Source organism: Myotis brandtii, unplaced genomic scaffold (assembly GCF_000412655.1).
Source record: "Myotis brandtii unplaced genomic scaffold, ASM41265v1 scaffold8, whole genome shotgun sequence".
NCBI classification, from domain to species: domain Eukaryota; kingdom Metazoa; phylum Chordata; class Mammalia; order Chiroptera; family Vespertilionidae; genus Myotis; species Myotis brandtii.
Genome location: NW_005371219.1, coordinates 7857708 through 7880041, shown reverse-complemented (window position 1 = coordinate 7880041; position 22334 = coordinate 7857708). Strand labels below are relative to the sequence as shown.

Here is a 22334-nt window from a genome sequence, read left to right as displayed (position 1 = left end):
ACATTTCCTGGCCACTGAGCTGGCTAGCTTCGGGTTCTAGTAGTGTGCTTATGAGGTCTATTTCAGACCAAGATCTTAGGGTGCAAGAGCATAGTTAGTAACCGGCTGTACAACAGGTGTTGAAGCTGAAGTTTCAGTTGCAGTGGTGATTGTATATCCTCCGTTCCAAAGCGAAGGTGAGGCAAAGTCTCCACAGAGCAAGTTACAAAGAAACAGACTCCCTGGACCAGAGGGCCCAGGTTGAGGCTAAAAACAAGGAGTCAGAGCAAAGTGGGAGAATGTGTAAGGGCATTTCTTTGGAGAGGAGTGTGGGGATGCCACCGCATTCATCTCAAACCCCGTGAGAGGGGCTGCCCAGGGGGGCCTGCCAGAGACTGCAGTTGGGTGGTCCAGAGGATTGGAGCCTGACTCACTCCTGGGAAAACTAAAGCTCCATGTGACAGCCTGGAGGAGGCTGCAAGGGGATGGGCCTGCAGTCTCAGAGTCACTGGGGCAAGAGATGTGTGGGGTTTCCCTTGGACAAAATGAGGGGTCATCTTGAGACCCATTTAAAGGGGCTGCGGTGAACCCTGAATTTCTAGGGCAGGGAAGGAGTTGTAAGCAACTGTGGAATAGTGCTGCATCCACCCAAAGAGCCCCAGGGGGAAGGTCCTCATTAAGGGGAAACTTCCCAAGGGCCCAGGGAAGACCCACATGAGTTGCTTTAACCATAGGCACAGCAAGGTCAAAGGCAATCAATCCAGGAGGGAGTGATCCTGCCTTCCCCTCTCCCCACTCCCCACCCTCCAGGGCAGGCGGGTCCTAAGTAGCCTCTAGTGAGGGGGCAGTGGTGGGAAAAGTCAGTTACTGCTGGGAAAGTCAGTTACACACCTGCAGCTGGGATCCTGGGGCCGCAGAGAAGCCTCGCTGCAAGTGAAGTTTGCTGCATTTGTTTATGTCTTGTACCCAACATTATAATTTTGGTTGAAATGTAGTTCCTATATAGGACTATCAGTTTCCTAAAAATGAGCAGGAAATACAAAAACTCAACCCAGCGTTCCATCCAAGGGCAGGGAAGATAACAACACTGGATACATTTTAAAATGATAGCGAGAGACAAAAATGAAATTGTATTTTGATCACACAAGTTGTGAATTCAAAATACTAGTTATGGTTTTATATTCAATGGGCAAAGGTCCCTTTGCACAATGGAGTCCAGTGGCCAGTAGAAGGGACTTGATGTGATAATTCATGTTCAGTCACTGGAAAAAAGATCTCAACCCTGAAGAACACAAATACTTTGTTTTAGGCCCTCAAATTATCCAATCGACTAATAAATGTTTATTGTCTGCTATATTTGAAATCCTGTTGGGTACTCTGAAGACGACTGACATTCCTTTAGTGCAGGTTAGTATCATTTACCACCTAGCACAATGCCTTAACACTTAGTATGTGCTCAAAAATATCTTCAATTTAATTATTCTTTACCATATACTTAGCACCAAAGGATGTGGCATTTTCCCAATGTTGACAACAACACTTGAGCTGAAAAATTCCCATATGTGTAAAGTGTGGTGCAAACCTGAATGGAGAGTGATTATGGTCTCACTTGTATTTAACACTGTTAAGTGTTGCTGAGTGGTCTAATAGGAGAGAACAGAATTAAACCAGAAAAATATGTGGGGTTCTTTTTGCCAATCAAGTGTTTTGATGCAGTAAAACAAAATGATTGCCCACGGGAGGCCTAGAACTGAATCTAGGCTGTCACTCACTAGACCCAGAGCCCCTATTTTGTCTCTAGTGAATGGGGATGCCAAGCTGGCTAGCGCAGAGTGGCAGGGATGCTCAAAAAGATAATATTCAGTGTTAATATCCCTTGTAATCTCTGAAGTGCTATCCAAATGCACGGGCTCAATCATAGCAACAGTTTAACATTTCGTTCATTGCCACGTTTAACATTTCGTCCACTGCATAACGTTTTAAATCGATTTTCTCACTCAGTCTTCACCGCCACAGGACCTGGCTAGGTCCTACTATTGCCCTCCATTTACAGATGGAGAGGTTAAGCCACTCGTTCGACATAATACAGTGCCGCAGTCTGAACGAGTAAATCCTCTAACCCCTGAACACTCCGCAGGCGGCAGTCCTACTTGTTATTTATAGAGGCGCTGAAATCTCATCGGGGCTCAACACAGGTGGTTCCGTAAGTTGTAAAAGTAGACGCTTTCCCGCCGGGTTCGTCCACGCGGAACCCTTACTCTCTCTTATCAAGGGATCCTCGCCCTCCCGGCCTGCAGCCCTGACCCAGGCTCCTCCCACGCCTCCGCATTTCTGTGCGAGCGTTACTGGGAGGGGACCTCCTGGCCACCCCTCGCCTCTCCCCCACTCCACTCGCCGGGTTTGGCCTCGCCCCGCCCCGCCCCGCCCGCCCCGCCTTCTCCATCACCGCTGCGCCGCCTCGGGGGAAAACTGGAAGATGAACTGAAGCCCCGCAGCTGTGACTGCCTCCCGCGCTAATCGCAAGTGCTGGGGTCCGGCCAGAAGCCCCCTTTGCCGCGCCCACTCCCAACTCCTTCCCTGGCCCGCTCCTCGGGATTGCCCAGCAGTGACCTGGCACGGCAGCAGGCGCCCCGGGTAGGTAGTTTGTGTACGGTTGCCATGGAGACGTTGGCCGGCCGGTGGGGCAGACGCGCTGGGTAAAGATGCTGCCCCGCCTGGACCAGTGGAGGAGGGGGCATTGTGGGGGTGAGGGGAGCCGCTCTCCGCCGGAGAGGTGAGGCTCCGCGGGTTCACCGGGAACCCCCTCCTGCTGTCCTCCTTTCTGTTCCCAGATGGAGGGGTGGGGCGGGAAGAGAGGCCCTGAGAGTGCGGTGCCTACGCGCTCGGTTGGGCCTCGCTGTCTTTATATCTATACACTGAGCATTAGCCGAGTGCGCGGTACGTACTTCATAGACACTCATTAATATTTGCTGAACCAGAGTAGGGTAGACTAAAGGGCTTTGTCTAGGCAGACAGGGACCCAGTTAAGGTCACACAAACTGTACCTGGCCTCTTCTATGCAACAGACAGAGCCTCGATAAATAAATAAGTGTAGGTGTAACAATATACATTAAAATGTTCACAACATGCCTTCCATCATTCATTCCCACCAGTATCACAGCAGGTCTTCCATCTCTCCCTGATTTGGAATTATTTTACTTGGTAGAAAAGCAAGTACCACTCTTATTTGTATCCCGTTTTGTGAATTTATTATGTTCTGATTAGTTGTTGATTTAGCATAGTTGACATTAAATAAAATATTTAACAAAGACTCTTTGTTCATAAAGGAAAACACCCCTTATTTGAACTTAAATTTTATAAAAATATATGAAAACTCTGAACAAATGCCATTCCTTTTCTTTTGCAATGTATTGTTTGTATTCAGGGAGAAATTCTTGCTGTATTTCTTATCGTGTGGCTCTTGGACAGTAGTAAATGTTTTCTGAGGGCCAGGCACCATGCTAAAGCACTTTACGTGAGTGATGTCACTTAATTATCAAAATAATTCTATGAGGCTATTACTATTACTACACATATTTTACAGACCAGGAAACTGAGGCTTAGAGATGTTGGAATCCCTGCCCTAGGTGATATAGCTGCGAATTGTCAGAGTATTTGAACCCTTACTCCAGCATCTGAGCCCTGAACCACTGCCTCTTTGGATGCTCATATTAACACAAAGGTAATTCAGAATCAGGTAAAGGTCCTGATGATTTGATTTGCAGGGAAAATAGTATGGAAATGGCCAGTCTTTCCCCCGTTGCGAGCATCTTGATAGTTGCAGTATTGCATTTAGCAAGAAGGCTCTGATTCAGGTGTCTGTTAGCACAAAGGTGAAGACAGGTCTTCATCATTAGGTATAAACTTATAAATAATGACTCGAAACTTTTGTACCAACCAGTAAGAAATACTTTGTTTAAAACTGTCTCCAGTTTCGAATTTCCTACCACTGATGGTATTCATCTTCTAGTGGTTCTGTGGACACCATAAACTCAGGACAGCGATGCAAGACAGAACTTAGCTGCTTTCTTCTTCCCCTTCAGAGTCTACTCTCCTGTTTTCTTTTAAAAGGTCCCCTTGCCCTCCTACTCCCTAGGTTGCATACCCTGTATCACCTCTGCCCTTTCCTGTCTCCTTAGATGCCAAATCCTGTTGGATGTTCTGCTCTTGGTGCTCCTCACTAGTTCTCATTTCTCTTGTTACCTCTATTTCACCTTCACTCCTGTATTTAGGACTTTCAATACCTCATCCACAGATCACAACATTTATCGAGTCTTTCTTCATGCCCAGTGACTCAAAGTTACAATTGTTCTCATATGACCACATGGCACCAAGAATCAGATGCCATTTGAAATGAAGTCCAATATGCTTTTCTAATCTACTGTAACAAATGTCTCCAGTTAAGGAAGCCAGGCAGCCTCCGTCTGGGTATTTCCTAGCTCAGGTCTGTATTTGAAAATGGAGTCCAGTCCTGGCTGGTGTGACTCAGTTTGTTGAGCATCATCCTGTGCACCAAAAGGTTGCCAGTTTGGTTGCCAGTTTGATTCCCGATCAGGGCACATGCCCAAGTTGCAGGCCCAGACCCTGGTCAGAGTGCGTGTCAGGAGGCAGCTGATCGATGTTTCTCTCTCTCATCAATGTTTCCCTCTCTCTCCCCCTCTCCTTTCCTTTCTCTCTAAAAATGAATAAAAACACATTTTGAAAATGGAATCCAGCAATTATATGCAATTGTTGACCTTCAGCTGTGCCTCACACGCAGAGCTGGGGCTGAGTCTGGTGGGACAACACCAGTTATGTAGGCACAGTGGGAGGGTGTGCTGACAGAGACGACTGGGGACCTTGTGGAGTATGGAGGACAGGCACCTACCTGAGGCTGGGAGGGTGAGAGGAACGTTTCCATGAGGGCCTCTAAGGTTTGCTGGGTGGTTGTAAAGAGCTGTCTGATTTTGTCCCTTTTAATTTTTCCCTTCTTTCCATCCTGCCAATCCCTGCCAGATCACATCATACCTCAAAATCTTTTAATTTTCTCATCAGTTTTTATTAATTTCTTGACCTGCCATTCAGTTCCCTGTCTGGTCCCACTCCAGTCTTCATTTCCAGAGCTGCTCCTCATTCATCACACACCCATACGTTCCTGGCACTCTGCCTTGGCTTACTCACTGACTTAGAAATTCCTCCTCTACTCCAGCCCCAATGCCAGCCAGTGCCACTTGCTCAAAATCAGCCCATGATCCCAGAACCCAGATCAAGCATCACCTCCTCCAACAAGCCTACCTGCCACCTTCTCCCAATCAGAAGCCCCCTCCTCTTTTGTAATCACATGGTGTGTTGTTTTTTTAATTGCCCCATCAGTTTCTACTTTGTATTAAAATCATTTGAATACAAATAGGGCTGATACTCAGCTGCTAACCACCAAGAAGGCCACTCCAGTTGTGAAAATATGGCATGTCTCTACGGGGGTGTGTAAACAGCTGCAGCCCAAGGCCTCTGATGCCCCCACCTCCTACGACCCCACCTAGTGGGTAGTAGTTTGAATATCATCTCTGGGCATATGTCATAGCTTTTTTTTTTTTTTCTATTGCTTAAGACTCTATCCACCTCACAGAAGTGTTGTGGGGATTACATGAGATGATGTACTCAAGAGTACTTAGCATAGTGCTTGGTATTAAAATAAATGTTTAACTAGCATTAGTGGTCCTTCTTGCCTGAGAGTGAAGATAGTATTTATTCCCATCTGTGTTCCCAGAGATCCAAGCAGAGGGCTTTGCACATAGGAAACAGTTAATCAGTTCTAGCTGAATGGATTTGTTCCATTTCTCAGGAAAATTTTTGTAAAGTTAAAATTTCTGTGGTATTATTGTGAAATACTTTAAAGAGGCAATTTTTTTTTAAACTCTGAGTAATTGGGTTTATTTTAAGTTGGCAAAAACCATCTATGATAAGAATTTTTAATTTAACAAATAAAGGAAAAAATCTCCTCCTCCCCCCCCCCAAATTTACTTCTAACTCAGTTCACTGTCATTGAACATTTTCATGTTTGATTTGGTTAATAATATATTAATATTAACATAATAACTGGTTAACTGTACAGACCTTACATTATTAAAACAGCTCTTCACAGTATACAGTTAAAATGAGATTTAGAAGGGAAGAAAGAAGAAAGGTGAGAAAGTTATGGTAGAATTTGTGGTAAAAATTTAGAGACAAAAAAATTTTAAGTATTATTTGCATAGTTTCCAACACTATTTGGTCAGCCTAAACTCCTGTATGCCCAAATAATTTACAGACTTCCTAGAATGTGACTTGAGTAAATGTTCTGCTTCATTACTGTATGAAAGAGTATAGTTTTCAGTGCAGCCTAGTACAGCCAGGGAGAACCTTAGTCAGGAATGATAGTTCATTATTATTTATCCAAAGCCCTTTCATCTTTATTAGGTTTGTCAGATCACCTTTGGATGTTGCCAGACTTCTTGGTGACATAGGGGGTCAAGAGAGTCGCAAACCTGATTTGGATTCTGGAAGAAACTTGTTTATTGTACTGAAGCTTCTCTTACTAAGTGGTGTAATTTCTTATTGTAATGCGCCTTGCAAAAACAAACAAACCTGGCCCTGGCCTGTGTGGTTTAGTGGTTAGAGAGTCATCCTGCACACTGAAGGGTCTCAGGTTCGATTCCTGGTCAAGGGCATGTACCTGGGTTGCAGGGTCAACCCCTGGTCTCTGTTGGGGAGTGTGCAGGAGGCAACCAATTGATGTTTCTCTCTTACATCGCTGATTCCCTCTCTCTCTTTCTCTCTCTCCTTCCCTTCCTCATTCCCTCCCTTTTTCCCTTCCACTTTCTCTTAAAAAATAAAAAGTAAAAGTAATGGAAAAATATCCTCAGGTGAGGATTAAACAAAACAAAAAAAAGAAGAATCTTCATTCTCAAAGTCCTTGTGTATGACTTTAACTCTTTAACTGAGGTTAGGTGGCCTGAGAAGGGGTAGTTTGAAACTGATATTTGGCTTTTATTAATCTTGAATACTATCTCACACTGAAAGTGATTTGGATCAATCCATTCAAAGGTATGGACAAATGTGGGGTTGAACCTTTCTCTGAGTTTACAAATTATATTTATAAAAGCAAATATAGTTTGGAAATAGACCCTATCTATCTAAATTTAATCTTAATGCTAGCATTTTGTGTGGAGAGCAGTAGGAAAGAAAAGGGAAATTTAGTTTAAAAATTTAACAGAACCCTCCAGTATTTTGGGGGGCTGGTAGAGGATAGATCATTTTTTTGCTTTCTCTCTTTTTTTAAAAATATATATGTTTTTATTGATTTCAGAGAGGAAGGAAGAGGGAGAGAGAGATTGAAACATCAATGATGAGAGAGAATCACTGATCGGCTTCCTCCTGCTCTCTCCCTACTGGGGATTGAGCCGGCAACCCATGATGAGAGAGAATCATTGATCGGCTTCCTCCTGCTCTCTCCCTACTGAGGATTGAGCCGGCAACCGGGGTGTGTGCCCCGACAGGGAATCAAACCGTGACCTCCTGGTTCAGAGGTCGACGCTCAACCACTGAGCCATGCTGGCCAGGCTCATTTTCTCCTTTTAGTCCATCTTCTTTCATGACTTGTCCTCTTTCTCTCCAGGCTGAGCTTTCATTCTGGGTCTCTTCCCGGCATATCCCTTTCCTCAATCACATATATTCCCGTGGGCAAAACTGTGTCTATTAACCTATATCTTTGAAAGCTCTTCTCCCATCCTGATCTTCTAACTGTAACTACCTGGTAGATTTTTAATTTAAATGTATGTATCATTTTTCACGTTTAATATAGAGGGATGATTTAAGCATCTATGGAAGGGTTTAAGCCCTCCTTTCTAAACTACTGGATGAAAAGAGCTGACATGTTGTGCTGTGTATTTGTAGGGTGTGGTGTCTCGCTGAAGAAGGTTTTACTTCAAAAGGAAAGATGCTGTCTCCAAACGATCAAAAGTTAGAGAAGCGGGATCCGTTTTATCGATCTTTAGTGGCCAAGCAGAAGACCAGCGCAGAAATCATAAGTGAAGCACGAAATGCATTAAGAACAGTTGGGACCCAACGGCCATTCACGCCACAGGAAGACCAAAGAAAACTATTTGGACCTGCCTCTTCAAGGACACCAGAAAATAGACCCCCTTCCTGCTTCAGGTATATGACATTTCTCTTTCCTGTACATCCAGATATGTAAGCCACGCGATGACACGTTCCCTCTGACTTCTGCGAATTATACCAATTATATCTCTTGTATCTGTTCAGGATTCTCAAAGATAATTTTAGGCCTTGGGTCCAAGAAGTTGGCTTGCAATGTTAATAGTGGCTGTCATGTCTGTTTTATAAAGCAATATGAACTAAGCTTTTAAAAATCATCATCTGCATTTCTTTTCATTATTCAGTATTTTTAATTCTCCTCAACGCAATGAAAAGACTTATGAATAAAATGTTTTAAGTACTATGATTTGTTAAAATATCTCAAGACTTTTGCATTGAATGCTTTAGTTTTGGGCTAGAGTTAACTAATATAAACTAGAAATAAAAGAAATGATTCTTCACAAACTAATATTTCTGTTCCATCTCCTGTGCTAGCCTCCATGCATCCAATTTTGAGTCATCTGATTCCAGGCCCATTTCCAGTGCACGTCTCAGCCCGCTAGAGCTTGTGAGTACTCAATATCACAAGAGCTGTCAAACGGAATTGGTCAAAAATATTGGTAGAGTATTAGTACATAGACCTAATGCACTAATAATTTAATATGAAAAGGAATTCCTTTATACTTTTTCAAATATAATGGTTAGTATCTAATAAAACATTTTTATTTATCTACAGTTTAATAATAAGAAATTTTAGAAATAGAGTAACCTGGTAAACCAAATGTTCCACAGTATTTTTTAATTCAAAAAACTTATGCAAATATATCATTTTATTTGTAATAGTTATATAAAAATAAAAACATGGACATAAAGAGTCAAATATTTGCTACCAAAACAACTCCAGCAGTCTCCTGTCCCCTTCTTCTTCATTCTCCCCTCCCCAGTGGCTCTCACTTTAAGCTCTTTTGTCGCATTTTCTTGTTTTGTTTTGTTTTGTTTTGTTTTTCATCCAAATTTCTAAATAGCACAGGGTCTTACTGCTCTCTGACTTAGGAGCTCGAGAAATTATCTAATGACTTCCCATTAAGGAAGATGAAGTCTTAACTCTTGTCTATCCTCCCACACCTCCCCACAACACATTCACCCTTTCTGTCCCCACTGCTACTCCCAGTGTAGATATAGCATAATTTTGGCTAGAGCCCTTTCCTCTGATTATATTAACCCTGTTTACAGAGGACCCTTGAACTATGAATGATTGATGATGATCACTTCTTCCCTGCACCACTTTTTGTTTTCCCTGGGATTAATAATTGCCTTGCTTTTTTTGTTGTTGTTTTTTGTTTGTTTGTTTTGTTTTGTTTTGTATTATTACTATTTCAACCCCAAACTCTTCCCCAGTGCTTTAAATCTCCTTCATATATTCAGGCACATTAGGTATTCTGTTGATTCATCTCCTTGGAGAATTTTCCACCCTCCGTCCTGGACCACTTGCCCTGGGCATTTGGAGCACAGCTGGCTTCTCCCTCTTAAGCTGGAGGTCCTGTTTCCTGTATCCAAAGTCCTCCTCTTTCTTGATTCACTGTCGATTTGGTGGAGCACTCCCTCCAATAACTTCCTGAGAAGGGGTGTATGGGAAGGGAATTATTTGAGACCTCAATTGCTGGGTTTTTTTTTCTCTTTCTCTGGAAGTATGTAGGATTTCTCTTTGTTCCCAGTGTTCTGAAATTTTATGATAATGGGCCTTTGCTTTAGTCCATTTTTATCCATCCTGCTGGGCACTTCAATGAGGAATCAGCTCTGGGAAATGCCCTTGAACTATTTTGATATGTCTTCCCCTCTTTTATGTTCTGTTTACTCTTTCTGGAATTCATTGTTTGGATGTGGGATCCTCTGGATTGGCACTTTAATTTTCTTATTTCCTCTTTTCTGTTTCTCATCTTTTTTTTAGAAAAGATGTTATCTTCTAGTCGTTTTATTGAGTTCTTTTCATTTCTGCTATCATATTTTTAATTTTCCAAAAGCTTCCCCCCCTTTAAATTATCATTTAAAAAATACATAGTGTTCAGTCCTTGTTTCATAAATGTAGCTTCTCTACTGCATGTATTAATGATAGTTTTGATTTTTCAGTTGTTTTCTTCTCCCTTTAAAGTTTCTGTTGCGCGCGCGTGCGTATATGTGTGTGTGTGTGTGTGGCTTAAACAACAGAAATTTATTTTCTCACAGTTCTGAAGATTAGAAGTCTGATGTCAAGGTGGCAGCTGGGTCGGTTACTTCTAAGGACTTTTTGCTGACTTGTGAATGGCTGTCTTTCCCCCCATGTCTTCACATGGTCTTTTCTCTGTGACTTGATGCATTTTCTGTTTGTTTGGGTTTGTTTTTCATATTAGAGCTCTCCTCAGATAGCTCCTGCTGCTTGCTTGGCTGCCCTTATTTGAGAGTGGAAGTATGTAGAATGGGTTGGTCAACACATAGGTTATACCTACCCACACCCACATTTATTATTTTTAAAACATATTTTTTATTGATTTCAGAGAGAAGAAGGGAGAGGGAGAGATAAAAACATAAATGATGGAGAGAATCATTGATCAGCTGCCTTCTGCACGCCCCACACTGGGGATCTATCCTGCAACCCAGGCATGTGCCCTAACTGGGAATCAAACCGTGACCTCTTGGTTCATAGGTCGACACTCAACCACTGAGCCACACCGGCTGGGCCCCACACCTACATTTAGAGGGGAGGGATCTGGCTGGGCTGTGTTGTTTATGAAACTCCCAATGGCAGTATCTTTAGCGCTTTCCTTGAGGGCTAGTTAATTTTCTGTAGAAGTGTCTTCTAGGCTCTTGCCTGGAGGACAAAGGTTGGTTCTAACTTCCAGGAATCAGGTAGAAGAAGAAGGTAGGAATGCCTGACATTCAGTGTTTAAATGTTCCATTAATATCTGTGCTTACACAAAGTGCCCTGGCCATCAACTGTGCCCGATTAGCCTGATTCAGAGCTGCTGTTTTACCGTCTTGAGAGAACAAACCTCCCATCTACTCCTGGGCTGTAGCCTGATTATGTAGAGCTGGGAAAGAGTTGCACAGACCTGCAGCCAATCCTTCTGATTTTAGGTTCCCCTCCCTATGCCCCTGCTACTGCAAGTACCAGCGACACCAACTCCTCAGACTTTTATGGAATTGGAGTGTCACTCAAGCTGCTTCTCAGTTTTTGTCACTGTATATGTGTGTGCATGTGTGTGTTTGTTTTTGGTGGACTGTTTGAAAGTAAGTTTCAGACATTGTAAGACTTTACCCATAAAAATTTGTGTGCATCTCTTATGAACAAGGATAGTCTCCTATATAACCACAGTGCTATCATTGAGTCTCAGAAAATTAACATTACTCAGTAATATAATTTAATGTATAGTCCATGTCCAAATTACCAGTTGTCTCAAAATGTATCACATAGTCTTAAAGTACTCATCAAAATGCCTTTGTGAAGAAGATTATATTTGTTTTTATATTGCAGATGATGAAAGTAAGATTCCAAAATAGTATGTGTGAACCAATATGCAATAAATATTTTTCCAGTCATTATTAACATATGGCTTCTTGCACCTACAACCTTGGGTACTACTGGGTTTTGAGCCAACTACAGTAAGAGGACCTCACCTGGGCAGTCCAGTGGGTCTACCTGGTTGTAGTATGGCTCTCTATTCTATAATTCTGTCATTTGACTCCTATCAATCGTTTTTAATATTGCTGTAGTTTTTTAGGATTCACTCCATCCCTTCCCCCACTCTTTCATAAAAATTTGTATTTCTAGACTGAACCTGGTCCTTGTCAAACTGGTACCATTCTGAGACTGTGGGATTGGGTGTCAGACAGAGATAATGTTGGCACTGCCTCTGTTTAGGGTCATTGAAGTTAAATTTCTTTCCTGTAGAATGGTTGGGTGCTAGGTGCAAAGTGAAAATGGGCTAAGAAATCTCCATGTTAAGTTATGTAACTCCTTTAGTTTGAAATAATTTTGTTAATAGTGGATTATGTAAGGGTCTTAAGTATAATTCATTTTAAACAATAAAGTTTGGAGCTCCCAGTCGAGAAACTCTGAAAGTGGGGCCTCATACTACCTGCCCTTTGACAAAGGGAGGAATAAGGGGAAATAAGAGTGGGAGGATGGAGAGGGGGGTAGAGAAGACAGGATAAAGGAGGAAGGTGGGGGTAGGGTATCTAATAGTTAGAGGATAAACTTGCCCAAAGAATTAATAAAGTCCTAACCAATTGAATTTCACACTATTTGGATCTAGGACACTTTCTCGGGCTTGTTTAATAACTCCTCAGCCAGCGCTCAGACAGGAAAGAGGGATCCAGAGAGCAACTCTTTCCAGCTCCTACATTTAACACATCAGCTCAACTCTGCGCTTGCACGCGTACCCTCCTTCTCTGTTTCTCCCCCTGTTTGTCTGTGGGCTGACTGCACTCAGAAATGACCTGGGCTTCAGAGAGTGATGGGAAGACGAATGCTCCTGGTCCTGGCCACTGAGGCCTTGGCTGGCTGGTCTGACTGGTTCACCAGGGTTCCCATTAGCATGAGTGACCTTGTAAGACAGGGGAAAGCCTTGCAACGTAGTCTTCCCTTAACATTTACATGGACCTGCGCTGTAGGAATGCCTAGGCACACCTTTGTCCCTTCTTAGCAGCCCCGACCTTCCCCGACAGCTTTTAGACCAGGCTGTTGTGTGGTGGCAGCTATTCCTGGTTTCATTCTGCAGCTCTGGTTAGCTGGTATTCAGATTTATAGATGCAGGGGCAGCTGCTGTCATGATTTGATTGTAGAAAGTAGGAAAAGGCATGGGACCATGTGAACAAATAGGGAATTGTGTCTTTCTTCACTATCACTGTCAAAACAGAATTATCCCGGTGTCTCCCAACCTTACAAAGCCTTGTTATTTAAGTTCCAGGTATTTTTATTAAACTTTTTATTGACATACAGAAAAGACACAGATCCAAAGGGTGCAGCTTGATAAATGTACACAAGCTCAGCATACTCGGTAAGTAGCACTCAAAGAAAACAGATCGTTGCCAGCCTTTCAGACACCGCCTCCCCATGGTCACTGCTGTCCTCACTGCTCACAGCACATGTTGGTTCGAGCCATAACAATAAATATTTTGCCAGTCATTATTGACATATGGCTTCTTGCACCTACAACCTTGGGTACTACTGGGTTTTGAGCCAACTACAGTAAGAGGACCTCACCTGGGCAGTCCAATGGGTCTACCTGGTTGTAGAATGGCTCTCTATTCTATAATTCTGTCATTTGACTCCTATCAATCGTTTTTAATATTGCTGTAGTTTTTTAGGATTCACTCCATCCCTTCCCCCACTCTTTCATAAAAATTTGTATTTCTAGACTAAACCTGGTCCTTGTCAAACTGGTACCATTCTGAGACTGTGGGGTTGGGTGTCAGACAGAGATAATGTTGGCATTGCCTCTGTTTAGGGTCATTGAAGTTAAATTTCTTTCCTGTAGAATGGTCGGGTGCTAGGTGCAAAGTGAAAATGGGCTAAGAAATCTCCATGTTAAGTTATGTAACTCCTTTAGTTTGAAATAATTTTGTTAATAGTGGATTATGTAAGGGTCTTAAGTATAATTCATTTTAAACAATAAAGTTTGGAGCTCCCAGTCGAGAAACTCTGAAAGTGGGGCCTCATACTACCTGCCCTTTGACAAAGGGAGGAATAAGGGGAAATAAGAGTGGGAGGATGGAGAGGGGGGTAGAGAAGACAGGATAAAGGAGGAAGGTGGGGGTAGGGTATCTAATAGTTAGAGGATAAACTTGCCCAAAGAATTAATAAAGTCCTAACCAATTGAATTTCACACTATTTGGATCTAGGACACTTTCTCGGGCTTGTTTAATAACTCCTCAGCCAGCGCTCAGACAGGAAAGAGGGATCCAGAGAGCAACTCTTTCCAGCTCCTACATTTAACACATCAGCTCAACTCTGCGCTTGCACGCGTACCCTCCTTCTCTGTTTCTCCCCCTGTTTGTCTGTGGGCTGACTGCACTCCGAAATGACCTGGGCTTCAGAGAGTGATGGGAAAACGAATGCTCCTGGTCCTGGCCACAGAGGCCTTGGCTGGCTGGTCTGACCAGGGTTCCCATTAGCATGCATGACCTTTTAAGATAGGGGAAAGCCTTGCAACGTAGTCTTCCCTTAACATTTACATGGACCTGCGCTGTAGGAATGCCTAGGCACACCTTTGTCCCTTCTTAGCAGCCCCGACCTTCCCCGACAGCTTTTAGACCAGGCTGTTGTGTGGTGGCAGCTATTCCTGGTTTCATTCTGCAGCTCTGGTTAGCTGGTATTCAGATTTATAGATGCAGGGGCAGCTGCTCTCATGATTTGATTGTAGAAAGTAGGAAAAGGCATGGGACCATGTGAATAAATAGGGAATTGTGTCTTTCTTCACTATCACTGTCAAAACAGAATTCTCCCGGTGTCTCCCAACCTTACAAAGCCTTGTTATTTAAGTTCCAGGTATTTTTATTAAACTTTTTATTGACATACAGAAAAGACACAGATCCAAAGGGTGCAGCTTGATAAATGTACACAAGCTCAGCATACTCGGTAAGTAGCACTCAAAGAAAACAGATCGTTGCCAGCCTTTCAGACACCGCCTCCCCATGGTCACTGCTGTCCTCACTGCTCACAGCACATGTTGGTTCGAGCCATAATTTTTATATTTTACTAGAGGCCCAGTGCACAAATTCGTGCATGGGTGGGGTCCCTCAGCCTGGCCAGTGATCGGGGCCCATTGGGGCTGGCTGGCTGGGGGTTGGGGGGGGAAGGGGAGGTTGGCCAGCTGGGGGGAGGCGCCATGGGAGGTTGGCTGTGGGAGTGCACTGACCACCAGGGAGGAGCTTCTGTGTTGAACGTCTGCCCCCCGGTGATCAGTGTGCGTCATAGCGACTGGTCGACTGGTTGTTCCAGTCGTTCGGTCTTAATGGTCACTTAGGCTTTTATATATATAGATAGGAACCAAACTCCAAGTATTTGGTGAGTAAAACAAAATGTAATATATTTTTAAAAGATGGGGACTAAGAAGCCCATACTTTGAGGTTAGAGGAGATTCAGGGTGAGAAAAAGCAGACTAAGACAAAACAATGTCTTTCACTGTGTCTGGAAGGAGTGGTAGCATTACCTCCGTGAGTCACCTGCTGGGAGAGACAGAAGAGCCCAGGGTACCTGCGAGAGGAAATCATGGTAATAGAAATCATGTCCAATTGCCACGTGCAGATGTCATGGGCTTGGGGGAATTTTTAATATTTGCTTTCTAACTTCCAAGAGGTGTGTGTGTGTGTGTGTGTGTGTGTGTGTGTGTGTGTGTGTGTGCGCGTGCTGCTGTTTTACAAATTAAATCATAGCAACTTTCTGGGGTGGGATGTCATAGACTCCCGTTCCCAGCCTTCATGTAGAACAGGGGACACCCCATGTTCCCAACTGGTGATCCCAAGGATCCAGGTCAGAAATCAGTCAAGGCCCAAGTGCTGGGAGGAGAGCCGAGCCAGCCAGATCCCTTAGATGTTCTAGGAATTTTGTCTTCTTTCATTAGGTGGTTCTGTGAAAGTAGTCTCTCAGTCTTCAACGGACTGGAGCAGTTTTATCAACCAGAAGAAATCTTAAATTCTGACTTTCCAGTGTCCCTGATTATACTCAAGTCCCTGGTTCATGTCATGACACACAACACGGGGGAGGAAGGTTCTCCAGTGGAGGCTGAAACTTACTTGAAACCTTCTCTGAATTCTAAAATGCCACGAATTGTGTATGAAAACATTTTTACTGTTTAGCTCTATAAACACCATTTTGCTCTGCAACGTGGAAGACCATTTTGTAGAACCTGACATGATAGAAATTGATGGTTTCTTTAGTCGTTTTCCCTGACGAATTTAAAAATGCTTTACATGTATCAGTTTGTATTTTAAGTAGACCAGTGAGGTATATGCTTAAATGAGATAAATGATTTAGTAAAGGTCAACAGTAAACTGGAAGTAATTTGTCATGATGCCAACACCGACTAGCGTTGTGCTAGGGAAATCCCACCTTCTATCAGGGAGCAGGGAAGGGGCTTTATCTTGCCATCAGAGGTAATTCAGCTATTGTTCTTTGGGTAAAACTTAGCTTTGCAAAAATATTTTTCCCTTTATAAGATCTTTTATTTAGTGTCCAAAATTTTTAGAACAGTTATGGCATTTGTAAAAAACAAAAACAAACATTTATTTATCTGCATTATTATTATTTGGCAGACTTCTTGGTCTTTGCTTTATATTCAAGGTACCTGCAGAGTACAGACGTTTTGAGATAAGAAAACTTCGTATCTACATTCAATATTGAGATTGTCCTAATGTATCTTATCTTCCATAATAATACCTAAAGCACTTAACTTTCCTGTTTTATATGCTTTTAGATTTTTTTGTTACTCTTAGTTTCATGGCCTAAGTCACATTCTAATGAATATTTCGCAATACATTAGGGAGAATAAAAAATAAAGTGACTATTGAACAAATATAGCAGAATTTATACAGACAAATGAGTGTTGTCTCCTTCAGAATAGATGCCTCTGAATTCAGGATTTTTCTTCCGAGCAAGGTTGTGTCAGAGGCTAAGCCTTGGCTTTGTGACTTAAAAGTAACTTGGAGCCAAATTCGGTAAATAATGAGTGAGTCACTCACATAGGGAAGGGAGCTAGCATGTCTGGAGCCTCCATAACAGGAATTGTCTATGTCAGTGTCCCTGCAAGAAGGGGACTGCTGTCTCCATTTGATAGCTGGGCAAGTTCAGAGAAGTCAATGGCCAGCTCAAGTTCACACAGCTAGGGAGTAGATTCCACTCCAGATCAGTTTGATTCCGAAGTCATTTACTCTTCCTCTATACCAGTGATGGCGAACCTTTTGAGCTCGGCGTGTCAGCATTTTGAAAAACCCTAACTTAACTCTGGTGCCGTGTCACATATAGAAATTTTTTGATATTTGCAACCATAGTAAAACAAAGACTTATACTTTTGATATTTATTTTATATATTTAAATGCCATTTAACAAAGAAAAATCAACCAAAAAAATGAGTTCATGTGTCACCTCTGACATGCGTGTCATAGGTTCACCATCACTGCTCTATACTATGCTAATTATTTTATTTACCAGTTTTCTAGCTGTGTTTAGAAGAATGTGTATCTAAAGTCATAACTAATTTTTATGTGGTTCATGAACTGATTTCAGGTGCAAATGAACAAATATTTTGAGTACACCTGAAACTAATATAAAATAATATTGAATGAAAAAAAATATTGAATGTCAACTGTAATTGGAAAAGAAAAAAAAATTTTGAAAAATGTCATCATTATTGGAATAAGTAACTCCTTGGAGGGAGACTGTGCTTGGCCATCAGATGTAAGCACAACTCAATCATTTAAAAAAAAAAAAAAATTATGTGTCATATATGATAGATGACTTCACCCATTTTTCCAAATTATCTGACTTGAAGTTCACACTGGATTTTTAAAATATTTATTGACAAACCTGTGGGATTGAGAGTCACCCCTTTCACATATTTATGTAAGTGACTTGAGGAACTTGAACTTGATTGTTTTTGGTTAGAGACCCCAAAAGCACCACTGCCATTAAGATTGCTCTTTCACAGACAGGTAATTCTGCTAACGTTGGAGGGAGGAAGGACTGACCACCAGCAACACTGAAAGTGGGCGTTTAGGCTTCCATGAGGTTCTGGCCCTGGGTCAGAGGCCACTGCCACCTGGAGCTTAGATCTGAGGATGCGCTGGGCAGCACAGTGCCTGGTGCTGGTATTTTTAAAAGTCTTTAAGGAATTGGAATTTTGCCAGTAATGTTTCTTTTCTAAGGATATCAGCATAGAATTCTAGTGATATGGAAAAGAAGACATGTTTATGTCATAAGTCCAAGACAACTTCTTGCTCTTATGTTTTGTGACTTTAAATTAGTTTCTAAAATTTTATATCATTGCCTGGCCAGTGTGGCTCAGTGGTTGAGCATCGATGTGTGAACCAGGAGGTCATGGTTCAGTTCACACACCCAGTCAGACACATGCCTGGGTTGCGGATTCGATCCCCAGTAGGGGACCTGGAGGAGGCAGACAGTCAATGAGTCTCTCTCTCCCTCTCCTTTCCTCTCTCTGAAATAAGTAAAAATGTATTTTTTTTAAAAAAAAATTTATATCATTAAAAAGTACTTTTGTGGAGTCCAAAATGTGTAATGGTCGTATTTATATTCCACATAGTTTTTGACACATATAGGTGCCCAATACATGTTTTCTGAACTGAATTGAATACATAAATTTGCAACGCATATACTCTCCCAAATGTTTTAGTCTCTCATACAGATAGCTGTTTGCTAGCATGGATAAACTGTTGTTGTTTTTTAAAAACACTAAGCAGGATGGTAGTGTAATTAATACAATATATTTGACAAAGACAATGAACAAGAGTTATCTATACAGTGGGGCCTTGACTTACAAGTGTCCCGACTAACGAGTTTTTTGAGATACCAGCTGTCTCTCTGCCGATATTTTGCATTGAGTTGACAGAGTAATTTGAGTTAATGAGCTCCTTAACGAGCTCGGTCTCGGAACGAATTAAACTCGTAAGTCAAGGCCCCACTGTATAACATATTGAGTAAGATGGCCCATGAGACGTGGAGCCCGGGGCGGGACCAGCCAGGCAGAAAGCCATGCCTGTGCTCAGCGGGAGGGGCAGGGCCAGCCCCAGGTGCCAGTCTGGTATGAGACACAGAAACTCACGCCAGTCGTTTAAACATTCTCTTTCCAGAAACCGAAAGCTCCGGCATCTCCCACCACAGAAGGGGACCCCGGCCTTTCCTTCCCGAAGCCCCCGGTGGACCCCGTGAAGATGCGAAGGATAAGCAGCGCCCGGGCGCGCTTGTTCCGGGCGGCCTCCCAGGGGGCCCTTCTGCCGGACAGGACGCTGCCTCCCGCCGAGCGTAAGGCCACCTGACCATCTTTACATCTGGGGGCGGGCATGTCTCTCGAATTTGCACGCAAAAGCTATTTTTATATCATATTTTCAAACCCCATGTGATTTTTTTTTACATTAATTAGGACTTAGTTAATATTATGCAAAAGCTGGGTAAGAAATATTGTTCACATATTTTTCTGGGTGTTTATAAAGAATACCTAAATATCATAGTTTTCAAAAAACTGTTACTTGGTAGAAAAAGGATAGGAAGACAAGTATTTTCTAATGAACGGGTTTATCAAGATTGGATAAATGATTTTAAAAATTAGAGTTTAAGAAATTGTTCATTTCATTAGGCATTTTTAAGACTCATCTAAGTCCACTAAGCTTGGGTCTTTGGCAGTACCCCTCCGATCCCATGGGAAAACATAAGCAAAAGTTGAAAGGGGCTTTTCCTGCTGTCGCAGAACTGCTGGCCAGTATCTAAATCTGGGGACAGAGGGGCATTCTAAGGCGTGGCCCCACCAGTTGGCATCATTCCCTGCCCAGGGCATGCTAAGAGTTTACAAACCAAGGAACAGCAGTGGGTGACAATCAATTTAGTGGATCACTCCAAGCATTTTTTTAAAAAATGAAGTAGACCAGCATGTAACGGGAAATGTCAGGGTGCACTGCAGACAATAAGGGGGATGAGTGCGGCTTCGAGAGACTTTTCCAGCCGCATACCCGTGTGTTCAGGGCCCTGTTGTAAATTTGCTATGTAGCACATTCATAGTCAAGCGTGTTATACATTTATTGTTACTCTCTATGGTCAGAAAAGTCGGGAAACCACTTTGCCCGGGGCCGGCGGACTGGCCCTCCTCCAGTTTAAGGCTTGGTGGAGGGCTGGCAGCAGCCACACGGAGGAGGGACTGAGGATGGACGCCGAAGGCTGCGAGTCGCACTGAGGCGCCTCCTGGTTTCACATACAAGCCTTCCCTTGTCATCAGCAACATCTAAACGCAGAGCTCATGGGAGAGTCCAGATGTATGACTTCTTGTGAAAAATCTAACGGTCCAGCCACTCCGGGCCCCCTTTCTGTGCAGCCCCCAAGAGAATGACTGGAGCTGGGTGTGCCCACCCTGTTAGCCCCGGATGTGATCTGCTGTTCCCCATGTCGCCCGGCCACTCAGCTCATGTTCCTGTCTGGTTCCTGGGTTCTCCAGAGATCCCTGACATAGCTGAAGAGGTGGCATCAAGGAGAGAAAAGACAGGCAGTGCAGGGTGTGTGTGTGTGTGTGTGTGTGTGTGTGACGCGGTGATGTGCAGTGCAGGAGAATCGTCCCGCTATGGATGCAGGAGCTGAGGGTGTGTGTGTGTGTGTGTGTGTGTGTGTGTCACGCGGTGATGTGTAGTGCAGGAGAGGCGTCCCGCTATGGATGCGGGAGCTGAAGCCAAAGGCCACGCAGGCCAGGCTGGGGGAATGGCCCGGCTCGAAGCTGCTCACAGGGAAAAACCAGGGCAAGGTCTAAGCAAGGGAGACACACCATCCACCTTATGTTTCTCAGTGTCGGGGCACATTAGTCACCTGAGCAACTTTCACAGGCTCCACACTGGGCCCTAGCAGACCAGTTCATCAGAAGGGAGTGGTAGCTGCAGGAGCAAAGCCCTTGACAGGGTGAGAGGGATGGGATCAAGGTTGGGGGTGAAGGCAGACTCAGAGAGGAGCAGGGTCACTTCTTGTGAACAGGATGGCAGAGCTGGTGCAAGAGCTACTAAATGGCCGTTCGTTGGGTGGCTTTGAACGCGAATGCCGCAGCCACGTTTAACGCTTTTAACTCTTGGAAGCTCACCCTGAGAACCCTGCTGCTTACCGAGCCACTCACGGCTTTGTGAAGGTGCCCGAACAGGTGGATGTGTCACCCACCACCTCGTCTTCTGTGCTTCCCTCATGGCTTAGCTCCTCCGCTCCTGGGCCCCCTGGCCCTTGGCCACAGCACCCCAGTGCTGCTCTGGGAGGTGCCGTGGGCGGCAGGCACCCTGTCCCAGCACCGAGGCCATCTTCGCGCCTCCAAGCTGCCCCAAAGCATGTCTTTGCTGCGGTTCTCTTATCCACCCTGTTTGCAGCGGCCCCACCTCACCATTTCCACCATCCCCTGGGTGTGTGTCAGCACTCAGGAAGCTATGGCAGCTGGAAGGCATTGTCCCTTTAAAAGCGCACATTGCCCCATCAACAAAAACGCTGTAGCGCTCTAGCCTTGCTGCCACTGTCATCCGAACAGCGGCTCCCTGGGCTGGTTTCAGTCTCTGTTGTGTAGAGAAGGGACCCTCTACTGGGTGATCCTAAATGGAACCGTGTTCACGGAGATGGAGTGGCGTCCCTCCCTTTGGTGTGAATTCGTTTGCAGCTGACACTGCCACGGGTGGGGCTCGGGCTGTGATGACAGGCTGGGAATTTCCAATTTACGAAAATGAAAGGGGAAGAGATGTGTGTGCCCATCTTCTTGTTCCGTCTTTTAGTTGTATTTTTGAAGTGGTTGTTCGAGGCAGCAAACTCCGGCGTTAACCTATGCCGCCATCTTGGTTTTCCCCCCAGGATGTATTTTCATTGTTACAAATTGAACATAATTAAAGCATAGTGATTAATCACAAAACAATATGTAATTATATATGTGTTTTCCAATGGTCTTAGGCGACCCCTGTGAAAGGGTCGTTCCACCCCCAAAAGGGTCGCGACCCACAGGTTGAGAACCGCTGCTCTTACCCATCCCGGTCATCTTTGCCATCACCAGCCCCTCCTGGGCTTCCTAAATGGGCTTCCTAAATACTTCTTAGGTCTGCTCTCCTGTCCCACCTCCGCCTCACTGCCTTGATCACCTCCGGCCTTGTCCCTGGTCTTCGGCCCTCCTGTCTTGCTCCACCTCACCCTCTGCAGGGGCTGCAAGTGGGTCAGCACAAGGTCGCTCGGCCCTTGGAGCAGCCAGCACAGCCTGGGAAGCCAAGCTCCCACCCAGACATGGCTGTGGGCCGTCTCCCTTTACCTCACCGGACCACAAAAATCATGTTCTGTGTGTGCCATCAGGGATCAGAGGTCAGGAAGCAAACAAAAATCAGATTGCGTCATCTTCTTGCTAAAAAACCTTCAGAAGGCCCCCTGTGCCTAAAGGAGTGTTTGCCAAACTGAGTTCTAGGGAACTTCTAGCAAAATGTTAATAGCTTTTCCTTGGAAAAAGGGCTCA

The 22334-nt window shown here is 44.0% G+C and overlaps 1 protein-coding gene across 1 annotated transcript in view; it reads left to right on the top strand.

Moving 5' to 3' along the window:
* Positions 1-2456: 2456 nt before the first annotated feature.
* Positions 2457-22334, top strand: part of ARMC2 (armadillo repeat containing 2) — a 94753-nt gene continuing 74875 nt past the window's right edge. Inside the window, exons 1-4 of the mRNA XM_014531275.1 lie at positions 2457-2613; positions 7930-8190; positions 8626-8698; positions 18970-19141. Of these exons, the coding sequence (XP_014386761.1) occupies positions 7973-8190; positions 8626-8698; positions 18970-19141 (463 nt within the window). The 5' untranslated portion in view covers positions 2457-2613; positions 7930-7972. The remainder of the gene's footprint in view (positions 2614-7929; positions 8191-8625; positions 8699-18969; positions 19142-22334) is intronic.